Source organism: Macrobrachium rosenbergii, chromosome 52, assembly GCF_040412425.1.
Source record: "Macrobrachium rosenbergii isolate ZJJX-2024 chromosome 52, ASM4041242v1, whole genome shotgun sequence".
NCBI lineage: Eukaryota > Metazoa > Arthropoda > Malacostraca > Decapoda > Palaemonidae > Macrobrachium > Macrobrachium rosenbergii.
In genome coordinates this window covers 22,126,635-22,145,838 of record NC_089792.1, presented here as the reverse complement: position 1 = coordinate 22,145,838, position 19,204 = coordinate 22,126,635, and the positions used below count along the sequence as shown (strand labels likewise).

Sequence of the window (19,204 nt, the reverse complement as noted above, 5' to 3'; positions counted from 1 at the left end):
GTGATATCAAGGTAAGTCATCTTAGTCATTACATTTATTGCTTATATTCTGAGCGCTAGTGTGTTGGCCTCTAAGGCAAATGACAGTAAAATTCCAATTTCATTCTTCCAGCCGGCTTCAGAATAAACAATATATATAAATATATACTATATATATATATATATATATATATATATATATATATATATATGTGTGTGTGTGTGTGTGTGTATGTACATATATATATACATATATATAAAATTACTAATTTGTTAAAAGTAGGATTCCATTGGTTTTCTCAATTAAAGAACTCGTCACTGAGAGGGTCGTGACGATTAAAACATAAGAATAGCTCCACCGTGGTGGTAATCCGTAATACCTTAGCCAATGTGGAATCTTGGGGTAAATAAAGTTATTTGAAATGAAGAAACTAGAGGGGATACAGCACAGAATTATGCAAGTTGGAGCTAATAGCTGAAGCAGGTATATGGCTGTTCAGAATGGAAGAGAATGTAAAAAAAAAAAATAATAAAAAAACAATAATAATGGTGTTCACATCATAACAGCATATAGAGAAAGGCTAGAAGGAAGCAAGGTCTTGAAAGGAAGTAGTAGAAGACCAAATACGGCAATCTTATAAAGATGAATATACAGTATGTTGAAGGTGTGGAATTAATATATGAAAAAACAGTACACAAAACAAAAGCCGAAATGGAAATAAAAGTTATGCTTGTCAAAGAAACGAAAAAGGATATAGAAAGGGAGGGGTGGACAGAAATATGCAGATGAATTAGGTACAAGAGAGGCATTAATAATGATGAAGGCCAGACAACAGGCAATACATGCAGAAGCTAAAATGTAAATCAAGAACAAATATACAGTATATACTGTAATTTTCTTCTTCTTATGAAATCGGTATGGGAATCGTGCTGTCAAGGGGTGGTGGTGTGTTGGGGGTGGGGGCTGTTGTATAGGAAGTAAACAAACATGTTATACTGAGTTGACATCGCAGAACTTCCTCCCGAGTCCCGACCGGAGAACAGGTAATGGTCGTCAATTATCGAGAATTAAACGCTGAAAGTTTGAAGTGTAGAAGTTTCGTGAGCAGTTCGGCATAACTTCCGCAATGTGTGAACTTTAGATTAATTGTAGCAGCTTAATTTCCTATCTAAATAGCTCAGCTCAGCGAGGTAACTTAGCGCAGGCGAGTGACAGGCCTTGTTCTTGAACACTGCTTCAGATTCTGGGTACACTCTCGCCAAGTAGAATTCAACTTAACCTGACGGGGAAATAATCTACGGTATTGACATCAGGACCTGAGACACTCAAAATGCACTGTTACCTCCTGGCATCCCTCCACAGCTTGTATAAACGTGGGAAATGCAAAACTATGGGTTTGCACCAGGCCATCTTAGTCAAGGTTTCTTCAGCCTTAATCAGCAGTAATTATTATTAAGCTAAACAAGATATACGTAAATTCCAACATAAAAAACGTAGGGGTAAAACTGAAGAGTACTGCCGAGCCCCTCTGGTTTGGTAATTACCAATTTATGTGTAATGTAAGCGCTGTGTTTAGTACTGGCCCCTGGGGGATGATTGTAGGCTATGAACATAAACAAAAGACAGTACCTGGAGTTTAGTTGGCCAAGGCTGTCGTGTAGGTTCCGACTAGGAAACTGGCGGACGAATACAAACAAGACAAACGTTTCCTATAGTGCCAGGTCCTGACTTAACCAGATGTAACCAACCTAACCTAACATAGGGTGGCATGCCCTAACCTGGCCAGGGGGCCCAGAAAGCGTGGGGTTGCTAGGTCGCAAGCAGGGTCGGGTCGCGGTACCTAGGCGGAGTGATTGTAGTCCCTGCAGAAGGTGTTGCGTGGCCTGTCCAACTAAACTGTAAACTACCCCAGTACCCTATACATATATCATAAACATAAAAAGAGACATAAACATAAACAGAAACGTAAAGAAAAGGCAGTAAATATCCTAGTCAGCGACTGGCGGGAACCAGGCCATGCTTGTAGTCTTCAGTTTTACCAACCATGGGATGTAGGTTAGTCGTGCATAGCTACGGTTTCTGGCACTCAACATCAGGGTAGATTTTTTGGGGGCCGGGGCAAAGGCCTCCCAGTTAGGTTAAGATGTTACCTTGTTGAAATATGGTTATTCTAGTAGAACCTCTTTTCATGATTTTGTAATGCTTTGTGCGTTGGTTTTTCACCTAAAATCATTATGCATAAGCAGTCAATTTACAAAAAGTGCATGACTCCTGCCTCCTCATTTTTTGTAGTAAGTCCTTAAAACATGGGGAATTACTTGAAACTACCACCAGAGGTATTGATGGTCCAGAATGGATGCCTTGCCACTTGGGTAGTTTATCATCTTCTTTTGGAGTTTGTCTTAAAGGAGCCACTGACCACAGTATTGGCAGGTGTTAACTGATGTGCTTGTCTCAGGAAAAGATTTTTTTTGTAAATTTGATTTTAGGTAAGAAATTTATCTGAGTTTGAAGATTTTAACTAATCTATTCTTTTAGAATAAGACTGATAAATTTTCTTAATGAAAGTTTGACAAAGAATACTAGAAATGTAAACCTCTTTCCACTCCACAGCCTCAGCTTTGTTAAGGCTGACCCTTTTAACAGAGGTGCCTAGTTGTAATGACAGAAATTTCGAAAAATGCAATGAATTTACAAAACAGGAGGTTAAAGTTTGTAAATTCAAGATTTAGGGTTGTTAAAATAAGTAATTTTCAAGGCCCTGTTTTTAAGCATGAATTAAGATTTACAGTAAATTGAATGTAATATTTCAGAATATTGTGTACAGTATTTATAAATCAGCTGAAAAAAACAGGTTTTTGTCATGGTAAGAAAATTTTTCATTGTTTTTATTTAGGTATTACATAAATTTTTATATATGAAAATGACATTAGGAGTTAGAATGGCCAGAAATAAAGTCATGGTATGTTTGCTTTATTCAGGAAATATTTTCAGTAAATTTGATAGTTACATTTAACCTGTCAATTTATATGAAATGGTATAAAAATGCAATTATATAAAATATATACATTCTATATAATATTCAATATATTTATATGCATATGTATGTATATCAAACAGGAAGTCTCTCGATGGCTATTTTGATTTATGGTGAATTTTTGAAAAACAGGTCTGTGGCGCGAGTTCAATCCATAAGCTCGGCTGAAAATCTCAGAAATTCTTTATCAGTGTAGACATTTTGGGATTTATATGTAATCATTACGGATAAAGTTTTATATAAAAAGCAAATGGATTTCATTTAAATACACAAAAACAAAGCCACTACAACACCTTTTAAAAGTTAACAAACATCTTTCATATAACTCACGATAAGTGCCAAAATTTCAACTGCTGGGGTCAACTTTGAGGTTGGTAAAATCATCGAAAAATGCAGTTGTAAGCTAAAAACTCTTACATTCTAGTAATATTCAATCATTTGCCTTCATTTTGCCAAAACGGGAAGTCTCTAGCACAATATTTCGATTGATACAAATTTTTGAAAAAACTTTAAGAAAAAAGAAAGAAAGAAAGTTTAATTCATGCATCATTTTGTGATAATATTTTCTCTGTGTTGTCTTTGATCGTTTTACAATTTGTTATATAACAAAATCATTGCAATTTAGTGTACAATACAACGAAAAAAAAATATAACTATATAGCTTTAACTGTTTTATATATATATTTATATATAGTTATATATGAAATTTTCTTTCACGCTGTCATATATTCCAATATTTATATATTATAATGATACATTTTTAATTTCTGATGGTTGGATACTAAAAACTTCAGGCAATGACAAAAATTTGAGCCAAAAATTAACTCAATCTTAAAAACTAAGCGTGCTGATGATTTTAAAAAACTTTCTTTCAAAGCATATTAGGTGTAACAGTCAAGCCTCTGATGGTATGCAGTTGACACTTTTGTAAATAAGAAGGTGGGAAATTAACAAGATGCCTAGTTGTTTTGGCCTCAGATTTCCAAATGTCCATGAATTTTCTACAAGTTTGTAAATTGAAAGAAGAGGGTTGTTAAAATAAGCAATGTTCTTAGGCCCTGTTTTTAAGCATGAATTAAGAGCACAGTAAAAATTGAATGTAATATTTCAGAATATTGTGTACAGTATTTATAAATCAGAGAAGAAAAACAGCTTTTGTTTATTGTAAGAAAAAAAATGAAACCATCCTTTTATTTCAGGTACTCAGTAGATTTCTGCAACAATGACCATGACATTAGGAGTTGACGCTGGCCAGACCCCAAAGTCAAAGGTATGTTTGCTATATTCAGGAAAAATTATTCCAGTAAAAGACATTCATGTTAATATATATTTATATATATATATATATATATATATATATATATATATATATATATATATATATATTACAGTAAAATTATTCATATATATATATATATATATATATATATATATATATATATATATATATATATATATATATATATATATATATATGTGTGTGTGTGTGTGTGTGTGTGTGTGTGTGTGTGTATGTATACATACACCATGTTATCCTTTTACCTGAGGATGTTATATATATATATATATACACATTTTTCTACTGGCTCTGTGGTGGCTATCCAACAATTAGTAGAGCCAAGGCCAGTATCCAATAAGGGAAAATCCAAATCTTGTCAAGTAAAAAGCAAGAGGTGTACAACTGCAATGACTGGTCTCCCTCTTTCTCTTACTTTGTCTTGCTCAGGGCAGTGGATGTCAGAGTGCTGGCTGATGATCTGTGCAGGTAATTCTACCCCAGTAGAATAAGGGACCAGGGGTGCATTAATCTTTCCCAGTTTGTTTAAAATGTATTTTCCCCTGTTCACTGACAACTGGGGAGACATGGAGCAAGTATGGGTAACAAATGTTTTTATTCAGATAGGTTCTTGTTGAGTCTTGATCATTTCTTGGTTTTACAGCCGATTCTGAATGTTAATTGTGTCACAAACCCATTACTTGATCGGGAGGAGGCAAAGGCAACTGGGAGTCTTCTACAATCTTCTCACTGAATCGGTTCATTCACCAGAACTGGTCTCTTGATGAACCAGGAAGGGACATCTCTAGTTCCATCAGAGGGGCACTTCTACCAGTTCAGGGTTCAGAGGGATGCACCAATGTTCAAGTCTATCCTCAGGTAAAGAACTCTTTTTTAGGGGATTGTTCTAGAACAAAGCTTGTTTTCAGAATTTTAAAACTAAGGGTTTGTATTTTCCTTTTACACTCTGAAAATGGCCTACCTCAGACACCCCTCTCATGTGGCACTAGTGGGTTGGCTGGTCTTTGTGGCTCATTGTGGAGACTACCAGGTGGGTGGGAGTTTCTCGAGTTTTTATCCATTTAGTTGATCTCCCTTGTCAGTAAGCAGAGGGTAAATTATTCCTCTGTGGATCACAACAGCAATTCCCAAATTCATCTCTGATGGGAAAGAGGAACAAGTTCCTGTTTCAACAAGAACAACTAAGGCCTATACACTAGTAAATTTTCAGGTTTTTTTTTTTTGAGGAATTAGTAGTCCAAGGCTGGCAGTCACTTAGGGCCTCACCCAGATGTGAGCGGAGGATGAAGGGGATGGGTCTCCTTTCCCCTAATTATAGTGCCTTTCCCCACTCTTCCTCTGTCGGAGGAAGTTCCAGAACCTACTTGGTAAAGGACAAAACCTCTCTCCAAAAATGCCATTAACTCCCCCCAAATACTCTTGTTTTTAAACTAAAATGCTTATAACGCACACATTGGAAAAGTTCACTGCCAAACTTGTGGTTCAAACAAAATACACCTAAATTATCATACTAAAACAATTTAATATCAATTCAGACAAAAATTACACCCCAAACCATCATCCCAAAACATCCTGAAGTCATTTTAGATTAGTACTCATTTACAAACAGGTTACCTTATGTATGTCCTTCACAGCCGAAAAGGTTGATAACAATGATTTACTAAATTTAAAATATTAGCTCATTGATGTGCTGGACCAAAATATCTATAAAATGTTTTTTAATAGAAATTTAACAAAGGTTTGTCTTACAGAACATTTGACAACTAATCACAGACTTTGATCTCTCCATAATTTAATGACTCTGGTGGATCCAGTGGCCACCACCAAGTGGGTAAACCTGTTTTTTAGATCCCTCATGGGACTTCTGTACCACATGTGAAGGAGTTAAAGATCTCCTGCAAGCTTGAGGGTTATTTCTCACACTTGACAGATACGTGAAGGTGTCTTCTGTAGTTGGTGTAGGAAGGGGTATCTCTCCAATCAGAGCTTCTATTCAGCTGTAGAGGTTTCTCAGTGTGGAAGACTCTTCAACATTGGAAGCTAGTTCTTTGACAAGAAGATAGCTCTGTTTTTAGATACCTCCTCCTTGGCCATAGTCAATTAAGGGGGGACAAAGTCAGCCTTTGTTCCTGATCACAAACAGCATTTTCACTCGGGCAGAAGGAGGAACATTTCTGTTATCCTCAGTTTGCGATTCTCAGGAAAAGGGAAGCTCATATGCCATGACAACTGAGCAGGAAGGAGACAAAGTTCTGTCTTTAGATTGTTTTTCTTTGCTTATCCAAGTGGAGAAGAGCTAGGTGAGGATGGTTGATGGGCACTTGATAGAGATCTCTTCACAAGATTCAAGAATTCATGCCTGAGACTCAGTACACTACTTGCAGGTTCTGGATCTGAATGACTTTGTAAGTAGATTGGCATTGATGCTGATCTTTCTTCCAGTTGGAGTGATGTTTTACCCCCTTTGTCTTTGATTCAAGGCCTGGTTTGAAAATCTACATCCAGTACCTACTGGAAAGGTGTCCAGGAGCACATCCTTTTCGACCATGGTGATAACCACCAAGGGAGTGGTTCCAGATTATGAAATAAACTGATAATTAGAAAATAAAACCATTTTTCCATATAATGTAGGATTGGATATCTTCACAACAGCCTGGATGCATAAGGTGTCAATGAAAAAACTTTTATCTCCATGCTTCAGTGAGCAACAGGTTTTTCCAAGGAGTGTGGAAGATCCATCATTAATTCCAGGTAACAATTGAGCAATTTACTGTAGTGTAAAGACAGCATTTAGATATCTTTAAGCTGTTTAGCTTTTCCAAAAAGATTATCCTGCACCTGTACCAGTTCTATAAATAATTATGTTAAATAATTATATTCATTTACACTTCACTAAAAGTTTGTCTGTTATTGCTATCAAGGGCTATCATTCCATGTTAGCATCCATATTGTGACACCATGTTAGCATCCATATTACGACATTCTGGTCTGGATATCTCTTCTAACCTGGACATTAAGGAAGCCATCTGTTCCTTTCAAAATGAGATTCTTAAATCAATTATTAAACCTCTGAGCTGAAACTTAGATATTATGCTGAGGTATTTGAGATAAATGCCTCCATTTGCCAAAATTTTACCCTATCTAAACTCAGCCCTCTTACAAGATTTGACATTTAAGACTGTTAAGAGTGGTCTTGGCTTCAGCAAAAAGTCAGTGAACTCCAAACTTTCTCCTGCAGTGTGGGTTTTACAAAATGATCCTATTAATTTTTTAGTTTCCAAAAATTATCATCCTCTAACCTGACACGGAATACAGCTATCATAATAGAAAGGTATATAAAAATATAAATTTTATTTTAATAATTTCTGTTATTTCTCTCACCCAATTCTTTGGAACTTATCCCATATGCAGATATACCTTACACCCCCTCAGCCACTGCCACACTTTCACTGTTGTACTGGGGCACACTTCACTTGTCTACTTTTTCAGCCTCCATCCCCTCCCTGTATCCAAACAGCAACTTTTACAAGCATTTTCAGCTTATCCTAGCCCTTTCTACTCTTGTGTCATTCAACTCTTCCTCTCTTCTATCATCTATATCTAACAAATCTTCAAATTCTTCACTTCATGGGAGGAGGATTGCTTTTCTTCAGACAGCCTCTCTTTATTTATGTCTTTTGTTTGCTCATTTACCTCTCTGCATATACTTTATTGTAGAACACTGTATTCTCCTTGGAGTCCTTACTACTTTTACCTCCTCCCATTTTTTTATTACAAGCATTCTTAATCTCTCACCAACTTTTTGACCATCTTATCCATCCTTCTGCACTCTTGACACAATCCCTCTTTTCTGTCATGCAACTGCATCTCAAGTGATATCCTTTTTTGGTCAGAAAGTAGTAGATATGGAAGTAGCTGGACAAAGAATTGTATGAAGGCCTAGGAAATCATGAAAAATGGGTTAGATGATGACCTAGACCTGACAGGAGTTGTGGCAGAAAGAATATAAGCAGAAGAGATTGTAGAGAATTCTTTTTGCATCTAACCTCAAAAAGGGGAAAGCTAATATAAAAATGTTTATGGTGAAGTAGTGTCAATTTTGAATAGGAATAGTTAATAGTATGAGTAAGTATACTATGAATGTGCATTATAAGGAATCAGGGAAAATTAAAAGAATTCTTTTATTCCCAAATTTTATTTTTGATTATCTACTTTTCCAGGGGAAACAGGGCAAACCAATAGCTAGGCCAAAGCCCTGTTACCTGTGGACAACTGCTGATGTTCAGAAATGGTTTAAGAGACATTGCAGTGAATACTTTCATTTATATTCTCATCTGCTTATAATTGTAAGTATACTTATCAGCAAACTACCTTGTTAATTCTCTAAAAATTGTTTGACTTGTAAATCAACATGAAGTAAATGCAGTATTAGTTTGACTACAAACTTATTACGTTAGCATAGAATATTTTGTGTTTTGCAAAATACAAGACGTATTCCAATTTAGATTTTAGCATACACATTTATTTTTTAAGATCCCATGGATCACAATGTATGATCTAGAGATTCTCAGACTGAAACTGTTCATAGTTATTCTGTTGTTTTTGATTTTCATTTTACCATATGCATCATTCCATTTCATTCTTTTTAATTATATTTTTCTTTGTGCTGGTGATTTCCTTCATCATAGTGTAGGTAGTCCCAGAAATTTTGAATGAGTACTATTAATACTTTCTCTGATCTCAAAAAATTGTTTCTGTAACTGTTTTTAGTGGTGTTTTGATTTTACTGTTTGAAATTTAAGTGTATGTCTAGTGAAGAGCTATTCACTAATTAACAATTTGGTTTTAAGCTATTGACTAATCATGTCCCGACTAACTGAATTTTGGATATGTTTTATTCATTATTTTTATTACTTGTAAATTTGTAAAACAAACCTATCAGTTTACTTATGCCAAATCCTGCAGTCCAGCAGCTCCAAACAGGCACCACAGAAACAGCAGAACAACTCCCATTAGCCAAATACAGGCAGTCCCCGGTTATCATTTGTTCTGGTTATCAGTGATCAGTTTTTTGGCGCTTGTCTAGTGACGGTAATAACTGGATTTTCGGCAACGATAACCAGGTTTTCGATGCCAATATCTGCTTATCAGTGCCGATAACCAAAGATCAGCGCCAATACACACCTAATAGAGGCACCAATCACTGCCAGTATCTGCTTACTGGCTCCGATAAGCACTGAAAATCGTTGATTTCCAGTTATCAGTGATTTTCGGTTATTGTCATGCTGTCGGGAATGGAACCCCTGCCGATAACTGGGGACTGACTGTACATATCCAGGAACTAAATGGCCTCTTTTGAGCAAGCCATTCCTCTGTGTAGTCTAGATGTGCCTCTAGAAGAGCAGGGATGGGAGGAGGGTAATTCTAATAATTTATGGGTTTATATTAAAGATAAAATGTAATTTTATATAAGTAACTTACCAAATAATTACATAGCTATTAGTTTCTACTTTACGCAGCAGCTCAAAATTCAAAATTCACAGTAGCTCTTTTGTTTTGGATGTAGATAGACTGCCCCGCCCACTTTTGGGGAAGAATAGGTACAACACATCTAAAGAGCTCAATTCGTTTCTCCTGGTCAGTGACTAAACATTGGTTATTGAGCAGCTCATGGCTTTTGTTTTTCTCCAGATGGTTGGATATTTTCTTCATTTGGTGAAGTACACTTTGTTTTTGGTAGTGTTCAGCATTTAATTAGCTTAGCTAATATTCAGGTAACATTCACGATTATGACTTTCCTGATTTTGACTGTTTTTGACTAATGTCAGGCTCTAGTTTGTCTAGCATTAGGTACTGCAGTAAAGGCTGCAAGACTAGACTTACTTCTGCTAAGTATGACAGCCATACCATCTGTAGTTCTTGTAGGGAGCAGATTTGCTCACTTGATCTTACTGTAATTGCAAAGAATATAAGGATTGGGATAAGGGGAAGTGGAAGGCTTTGCAGACCCATTTAGATAAATTGCAACGTGACACTGAGAAAGGCAACCACTAGGGCTGAAGCTAAGGCTTCTGCCAGTTCAGTTAATTCTCCGGGAGTTGATATTGTTGCTTTACCTATCCCTTCAACACCTGTGACCACCTTTTCCCCCATCTCCAGTCCTCCAACTTTTCCTGTTACTCCAATACCTGACTCCCATTCTTGTGAATCCAATGCCATTGCCAGCTTAGAAGCACAAGTAGATCAGAAATTTAATTTTTTGGTAAATACCGTTTCCCAGATTGGACAAATTTAACAGTGTTGGTACAGTGTCAAGTGCTGTATTAGTGGAGGGGGTGGCTACTTCTCCCACTGATGCTTCTAGACTAAGATCCGTGTTAAACTCCCCTTGCTCACCTGGGAGGAAGCAAACTGGCAGTCCAAGGGAGGTTGGTGGGGTTTACCCACGAGTAGTCGCTTCCTCAACCGAGCCTGTTGTCCGTAAGTCCCAGGACTCGGAGGACTGCCACTGGAAAGGCATCCGCTTGGATGTACATACATCATTGTCAAGTGATTCGGACTCTAATGGGGCCAAAAAGCGCAGTTGGCGCTTTGCTGAGGTGTCAGGGCTGTTGAAAAGGCCTGGTGCCTTGGTGGAAGATGACTCGCCTCCGGCTCGTAAACAAGCTATGAAGAGGGATGGCAGCCCGCTCCCATCGTGTAGTTTTTAAACCTTTCTGGAAAAGGAGCTTACACACCAGAAGGTAGTCTGAAGTGATGGATATGTGCCCCCTCCCCATCCCTCAAAAAATTTGTTTAAAAAAATTTAGTACTCTTTATATTTACTACATAGCACTATACATTTGTGTGTTTTCTTTATATTTTGGTTTTTATTACTATATCCTGACAGCAGATACTGTACAGGCAGTCCCTGCTTATTGGCAGCATCAGTTAACGGCACTTTGGTTTTATTACGCTTGTCTAACAATGTTGTTAACCAGATTTTCAGCGCTGGTAAGCAATTTTTGGCACCAGTAAGTGGTTTATTGGCATTGGTAAGCAGTTAATGGTGCTGTTAAGCTGTTTACTGGTGCTTGTGGCTTCATAAATGCCATTTATTACCATAATAATTGTGATGTTCCAGTTAAGGACAATTTTCGGTTATCGGCGCTCAGCCGGGAACGGAACCCCCACCGTTAACCGGGGACTGCCTGTACCTATATTTTTGGTGACTGCTTTATTTATCTGTGGCTATAATGCCTCATGTTTTGTTGTCAGTTGGACACCTCACATAAAAGATATGGGTTAAGTGTGTAATGCTGTTGGAAACTGGTGAGCGTTAGGCGCATTCAGTCTATAGTAAAACATTATAAAGAAAATGGAAAGGGCAGCCTAATGCATCATACCCTTTTTTCAAAAAGAGCATTGTGAAGAGTCACGCCTCCAAAAGGCACTTAAGATCTCACGTAAGTGTTCTCAATTAATCTGAGATCAGTTCTTCCTTCTCAGAAGGGCAGAATTGAATCTGTAAGTTTAGATACTGTATCAGTCTTTTACAGAGTCGACAACAAAGACACTGTATGACATAGCAAATAAGACATTGAGTGAAACCTTGACGCTTAAGGCCTTTCTTGGACATCCTTAGACTTAATGTCTGTTGCTTCAGACCAGAAACTGACAGCTGATATCCAGAGCAGCAACCAGTAAAGTAAGTTTCTTTACCTCCTTTGTGACTAAAAATAGGGAATACAGTAAGGTCACCTTCAATGTTGGCCATAATTTTCTTGGCACCAGCCTCCATTTGGCAAGAATTTAGCCACCCTTAAGCATCATCTGAGGTTGCTGTCATGGTATGTGGAAGGCTAGATTTACTCGATTGGTAGCTCAGCAACCCCATGCCACTATAAAACCAAAATGATGATTTTGATGATCTTATATGTTATGACACATCATGTTTTTATAAGTATTTAGCAAGTGAAACCAAGGATTTGTAAGGGCCTTACATGAGAAGGCCATAGGATGTACTGGAGTACATTGTATACCAAAAAGTAAGAAATATTACAAGGATTTATGCTCAAGAAATTACTATATTCAGCCATTTTTATCTTTAGGTTCATATTATTAAGTCATCCATAGCAGATGGCTTATAGCTACACTTGATTATAAACCCAGCATGGTTCAACTGGCATATGCTAGAAGGCAGGACAAGTAATCATACTTATTATGCTTGAAATAACATGATTGTTAGGATCTTTGGTTGTTCTATGGGCGGTACGGTAGTTACCTGTTTATTTATTTGGCTAATCCTCCCCTCCTCTTATTTTCACAGGATTGTTGACGTCTGTGGTGGCGTGGCGCCAACTTTTAGTCAGGTTCGGGCAGCAAAGCGAACAGGTTGTTCTCTTGGGAAGAGAACTTTGAGTACCAGCAGCAGTTCGACTTTGAGGACGTTTCTTGGGCAGCCGGTGTTTGGGCCCAGACTGGAGCAGCGCACCAACGAAGATGGTTGTTTGTTGGCCGCAGGTGGAGACCCTGTCGGCAGTTTTGGCTCGGGTGCAGTGGCCCGTGTCCTTTGTATTTTGGCGAGACGGCAGCAGGACGTCGTGATAATACGGCCTGTTGTCGTTAGTTGGTGGACTTCGCTGGAGATGGCTTTTTTTTTGTATCGACTGCTGCTGGCACTTCTTTTTATATAAAGTAATACTGCTTTATTTTTTGTGTTTCGTGGCCTGGACCTGGCTCATTTTGTTATGGTTTTTTTTTTAAGATTATTAAGTTTAATATTAATAAATCTATTTTTATAACCATTTCCTGTATTTTTGTTATTCCTCCTTCTTTGTGTGTGTGAGCTGTCGATTAGCCAGAGCAGCCCCAATAGTTTTTCCATCTATAAAGATCCTGTGTTTTTTTCTTAAGGGCCGAATACCTCGGTTCTTAACATTGGCGACCGTGACAGGATTGGCTCTGCTCTGGTTGTCGGAGTTTTCTCCACATTGGAGGAGGAGGTTGGTTATTTTGGAAAAAAAAAAAATTGTAATTTTTTTTTTTTTCTGTCGGGGGGGAAGGTGTTAGGATCTTTGGTTGTTCTATGGGCGGTACGGTAGTTACCTGTTTATTTATTTGGCTAATCCTCTCCCCTCCCCTCTTATTTTCACAGGATTGTTGACGTCTGTGGTGGCGTGGCGCCAACTTTTAGTCAGGTTCGGGCAGCAGTAGCGAACAGGTTGTTCTCTTGGGGAAGAGAACTTTGAGTACCAGCAGCAGTTCGACTTTGAGGACGTTTCTTGGGCAGCCGGTGTTTGGGCCCAGACTGGAGCAGCGCACCAACGAAGATGGTTGTTTGTTGGCCGCAGGTGGAGACCCTGTCGGCAGTTTTGGCTCGGGTGCAGTGGCCCGTGTCCTTTGTATTTTGGCGAGACGGCAGCAGGACGTCGTGATAATGCCTGTTGTCGTTAGTTGGTGGACTTCGCTGGAGATGGCTTTTTTTGTATCGACTGCTGCTGGTACTTCTTTTTTATATAAAGTAATACTGCTTTATTTTTGTGTTTCGTGGCCCGGACCTGGCTCATTTTGTTATGGTTTTCTTTTTAAGATTATTAAGTTTAATATTAATAAATCTATTTTTATAACCATTTCCTGTATTTTTGTTATTCCTCCTTCTTTGTGTGTGTGAGCTGTCGATTAGCCAGAGCAGCCTTTAATAGTTTTTCCATCTATAAAGATCCTGTGTTTTTTCTTAAGGGCCGAAAACCTCGGTTCTTAACAATGATGTAAGATACTGTATACTTACTGTATTAATAATCAGTAATCAAATACAGTGTAACAGAATTATAGGAGGTACCAAATCATTCATTAGAACTTATAAATAGTGGAAATGAGAGGGTAAAAACTTATGAGCTTTTCCTAACCAAATATGCTGCTGTTAATCAGATCCAGCAATTAAATGACAATCTTTTTTGATACATTAGTTTAAACAAGTCTTGACTGGCTTATCCCTCTGCTTACCTAGAAATTAAGCTCAATTAAAGAGCTGGTATTTGTACAGGAACAAGATATATCATGAGGAAATATATTAATACATATGTGTATTTTGAGCTACAATTAGTGTGTGTAGATTTTGAAAACAAATTTTTCTTTGTAGAATGACATAACTGGTAAAGCCCTGGTGAGGATGAGTGAAGGAACTCTGATCAGACTGGGAATAAATCATCCAGAACATCTTGAAGCAATATGGCGTGAAATTCTCAAGCTGCGTCTCAAAGCTGATATCCAAGAGATGAAGGAGATTGAAATGAGTTCTTCATTTTAGACATGAAAGAAAATGTTGCTTTTTTCTCCAAGATAAGTCAGGGGACTTTATATATATCGTGGATAAATTTATGTACATTACTTAAAGTCTATTGTTGGTTGACTGAGGTATCACTTTTGGTGATGACAGGGTGATTATATTCGTTGCTGTATTTGTGGACGGGAAACAGGGAAGTGAAACTTTTGCCTGTAAAATTTTTGCTGTTTTGTTAAAATATTTTAGACTGCATGGGAAGCTTCACAGTTATTGTTGTATATACGTAATTATGAAATGGTATTTTATGGAATTGTGATTTTTATTTAATAGTAAAAAGTATGTTTTAATAGACCAGTGAAAAGCTTATCTTAATTTTTAAAATTTGTGCCTTAAATGGTAGTTTAGATCTCTTGAAAATTTATTTCAGACCAGCAGCATATATACCCAGGTATGTAGTTCTTTATGTCATCATTATTGTTTATTTAAATCCAAAATTTGTCAGTTTTTCTTAAATGCTCCTTAAAATTTGAATAACTCGCCATGCTTTCTTGCCATAGCACAAAAATTATTGTAGTTATTTCATGGGAATGCAGGCATTCCCCGGTTATTGGTGGGGGTTCCGTTCTGATGGCGTGACAATAAGCGAAAATCGCAGATAACAGAAAAACTGATTTTTTACGCTTATCGGTATCGATAACCAGAGATCAGCGCCAATAAGCGGAAATCTGTGTATCGGCGCCGAAAATCACCGATTTTCGTCGAGAGACAGGCACCGTAAAACTGGATTGCCGATAACTGAGCGCGCCGATAACCGGGGACTGCCTGTAACTAGTTTCCAAGGTGCCGACAATTTATAGTTTTGTTTATTACATTTTCTTATAAACTAAATGTTTGTATAAACCCAATAAATTCTCAATGTAGAGGTATTTGTCCATTCTTTTTATATTATCCACTTATTCCATCTTTGCAACATTTTTTACCAAAATAAAAAATATTGAATGTTTAATTTCCTAGATGCAAACTATTACATGTAGTGTATAAAAGATAGACTGAATAAGGAAACTCAACTTGTAGATGCTGAATTACCCAGAAAATTCCTAGTTCTGGAGATCAGCATAAGTTGACATTCACTTTGAGCAAGAATACTACATACAGTACTTGTGAATACAAACCAGCAAGGATAAAAATTAAAGCAGAGTAGCAGAAGACATGGCTTTGACCTTTGATGTCATGATGACTGGACACTTTAAATCAGTCAGTAAATCCATGTCTGTGCTGGTCAATTTGGTGATAATATCCTTGTTGGTTTGTATTTAGGGGTAAGCAGTGTTCTTGCTCAGTGAATCCTGACTCCTTGATTATATACAGCAAAGAACAAATAGTTTCCAAGTTAGCTTGGCATCTAGAAGCTGAGTTTTCCTTGCTCAACTTTTTGTCAGCCTATCTTCAGTACATGCTGTATACAGATAATAAAAAGAAAGATAATAAAAAAAAAAAAAGATAAGACAGTCCACAAATGATGAGAGCAGCCACATTGTGACCACTGTATAACACTAGATTGCCCCGTTAATGTTATTTTCACATTGGTTCGAGTTTTCTATGTATGTTACATACAAAACAAGTCTTATCATGTAGCTACTGAGTGAACAGTTTCCCTGCTAAATAATATAGTAAGGAAAGGAGGGTTATGAAAAAGGAGAAAAAGTCTGGGAATAAAGGGGGAAAGGAGGGTGTGTGGGAATTCTTGATGAGTAATGAGGGGAGGAGGTAGAAGATTGCTGTTAATTATCATAAAGCATTCCATTAATCAATATTCTTTGGACAAGGTTTTTATCTTTTTTAAATAATGGAAAACAAAGGAAAAGGACTATACCAAAGCATGAGAATTTATACCTTAATCTGCATTTCTGTTTTGAGAAAACCCTACAAAATTTGAATGAAAACTAGTGCAAGTATTAACAATGTCTTCAGTGTGCGATTCATTCACAGTCATTTTTTTTTGTTAAATAAGAAACATTTCCAGAAATGCAGATACAGTTTCCCTTCAGAACAGTGATGTCTGGAAGTATTTGCATTCCAGAAATATTTAGATTCATTGTTTGGGTTGTTTATCTGTTAGCTTTGTCTAATAAAGAAATGTTATTTATGTAGACATCTTCCTCTGCCCTTGGTTGACAGTAGCTGCCATCCCTCTTCACTAAAATAATATATATATAATAATAATAATACAGTAAAGTAATACGTTCTGTTAAATGAAATGGCAGCATCAGTCAAACTGATTTGATATTGAGTCTTCCTAATTCTACATAAAATTCTCTTTTCTTCTGTGCTAATGCTAGATGGAAGCTGGCCAATGTTCATATTACGGCTGAGAGAAATGGTACAGGAGCTGGAACTTCAGTAATTTTATTCTGCTTATACAGTGACTACTGTAGACGGAAGTGAAATGCAGAGAGATGTTTCCATAGAGTTTCTGGCGGTGAGGGCATCTGATTGATGAATTTTGGAGGTCATCCTCAAGCAACAGATTTCCTCATAGGGTGATTCTTTAAATGTCAATATAGCCAACCTGAATGCTATTTTCAGGATGGGAGAGTCAAATCTGGAGAAATGGAGTTCTGCAGATATATAGGAGCCTTGAGCTGCAGGTGGGGCAGCACTGAATTTATGTCGGCAGTTGAGGATTACAATGCCCGATTAAAGCCTTCTCCCAGACATTGTGAAGTGCATCATCTGCCTGTGCTTGAGCAATGGAGATGGGGGCCCTGGGAAGGGTTGCTGTCAGTAGACGGAGGCTCCTAATTGGTCTGCTCACTCATTGGCTTCTTTGGTTGGTGTCGTAGATGGGGTATCTCTCCAGTCGGAGCTACTCTTCAGCAGTTACAGACTTTCTCATCTTCCTTCGCCATGAGAAGCTTCTCTCTGTCTCAGTTGTTAAGGGCTACAGGTCTGCCCTGGGCCAAGTCCTTTGCCTGAAAGGCATCGATCTCTCTTCTTCGTGGGAGATCAGTGTGCTGATGAGAAGCTTTGAACAGTCTTGCCCTCCCAGAGAACTCAGGGCCCCTGAGTGGGACGTGACTCTCGTTCTACTGAGCCTGACTTGTACGCCCTACGAGCCGTAAGACAGGGATCTGACCCTCAAGACTTTGTTCTTGCCTACCCTGGCGAACTTCATGGACTTTCCCTTTGACAAACACTTGAGGGGATGGGGATCTGTCACACTCGAATTTGTCCCAGAATTCGTAACAAAGACTCAGAATCCGTCAGTCCCTGACACCAGATTTGAATCCTTTGCGATCCCCTCCCTAGAGGACTTTGTTGGTAGTGATCTGGACGAGATGGTACTGTGTCCAGTTCGGGTGCTGCGGTACTATCTTAAGAGGATTCGACCCCTCAGGCCCTGAGTGTTGACAACCCTTTGTTAGTACTGGCTTGAACAAGAAATAGGTGTCCAAGAACACCATTTCTTTCTGGCTTTGTGAGACAATCAAACGGGTGTACTGTACTCTACATCTGACGAGGTGGACGGGAGTATATACCGGGTGAGAGCTCACGAGGTTAGGGGCATTGGTCTGTCCCTCGCATTCAGAAAGAACCTATCAGTTCCTTGGAAACTTTTTCCTTGGGGTCCTGTGGTGGCTGCTCAACAAGTCGTGTAGCTCATCCAGCTCCCCTAGAGGGACAGGTAGCATCTCACCCAAGGTGTACGGTTGAAAAGAGAGAGAGAGAGAAAGAGTGTGAGTGTGTGTGTGTGTGTGTGTGTGTGTGTGTGTGGCGCTTCCTTCCTTTTCTCTTTTATACCCTTCCTTTCCCGTGGGCAGAGGGACCCCTCCTTTCCCATGGGCAAAGGGATGGTTGGCGAGCCGTCACATGCTGGACAGGCTTGTAATGCAGGTGAGTTAGATAACTGAGTACCCTGTCTATAACCTACATTATATAGGTTTATAGATGAAAGTCCTCCCCCTCTCTCTAGCAAGGGGAGAGAGGGGCTGACAGTAAAACAAACCCGTTGGTTTTATTAGCCTTTTATTGTCTCTGACACTATGGGTTCATCCTAGCCATTTTTGAAGCAATGACACAAACTCATTACAAGTAATTCAAAAGGCCCAGAAGTCTTCTGACAGTCAAACATCCCATACGCTTGAGAGGTCAGAGGCATGAGACTCCTTCCTCTGCTTTACATGACCAGGAAGGAGGTCCAAGAAGTAAGTCTCCATATGTAAAGACCAAAGGTTTGTATCTGTTTAGGAACAACAAATTTTTTAAGTAATTTGTATTTTTCCTAACATACAAACCTGAAGGTCTTTACATAAATGGCCCACCTCTGCTACCTGGGCCAAAAGGCAAAGTGAATGCATACCAAGTTAAAAGTTACACAGCCATACCATCTCGTGTTTGCAAGCAACATCCCACAAGTAAAGACCTTCAGGTTTGTACATTAGGAAAAATATAAATTACTTAAATTTTTGTTTTTAAATTGTAAATCATTTATCATAGTGCAGATCTGCAGTTGTTTTATACATAACTACAGCTGTTTTAAAATCTATATCACAGTATGCATCAAGATTTTGCTCAAAGCAAACATGTTCTAGGTTCTCCAAAATGATCAGAAAATGAAAGTATAATA

General features: G+C 38.1%; 1 protein-coding gene across 2 annotated transcripts; it reads left to right on the top strand.

Annotated features, from left to right (window-relative positions):
• The first annotated feature begins 893 nt into the window (after window positions 1-893).
• On the top strand, window positions 894-16,723 carry ave (Protein aveugle). 2 transcript variants are annotated; one of them, XM_067095968.1, is made up of 4 exons: window positions 894-1,022; window positions 4,216-4,286; window positions 8,534-8,659; window positions 14,434-16,723. In XM_067095968.1, the coding sequence occupies exons 2-4, from the start codon at window positions 4,239-4,241 to the stop codon at window positions 14,599-14,601; spliced, it is 342 nt and encodes a 113-aa protein (XP_066952069.1). In that variant the 5' UTR covers window positions 894-1,022; window positions 4,216-4,238; the 3' UTR covers window positions 14,602-16,723. The 2 variants fall into 2 exon arrangements, with proteins under 2 accessions (XP_066952069.1, XP_066952068.1); XM_067095967.1 differs by lacking the exon at window positions 894-1,022 and adding an exon at window positions 1,059-1,183.
• Window positions 16,724-19,204: the final 2,481 nt, after the last annotated feature.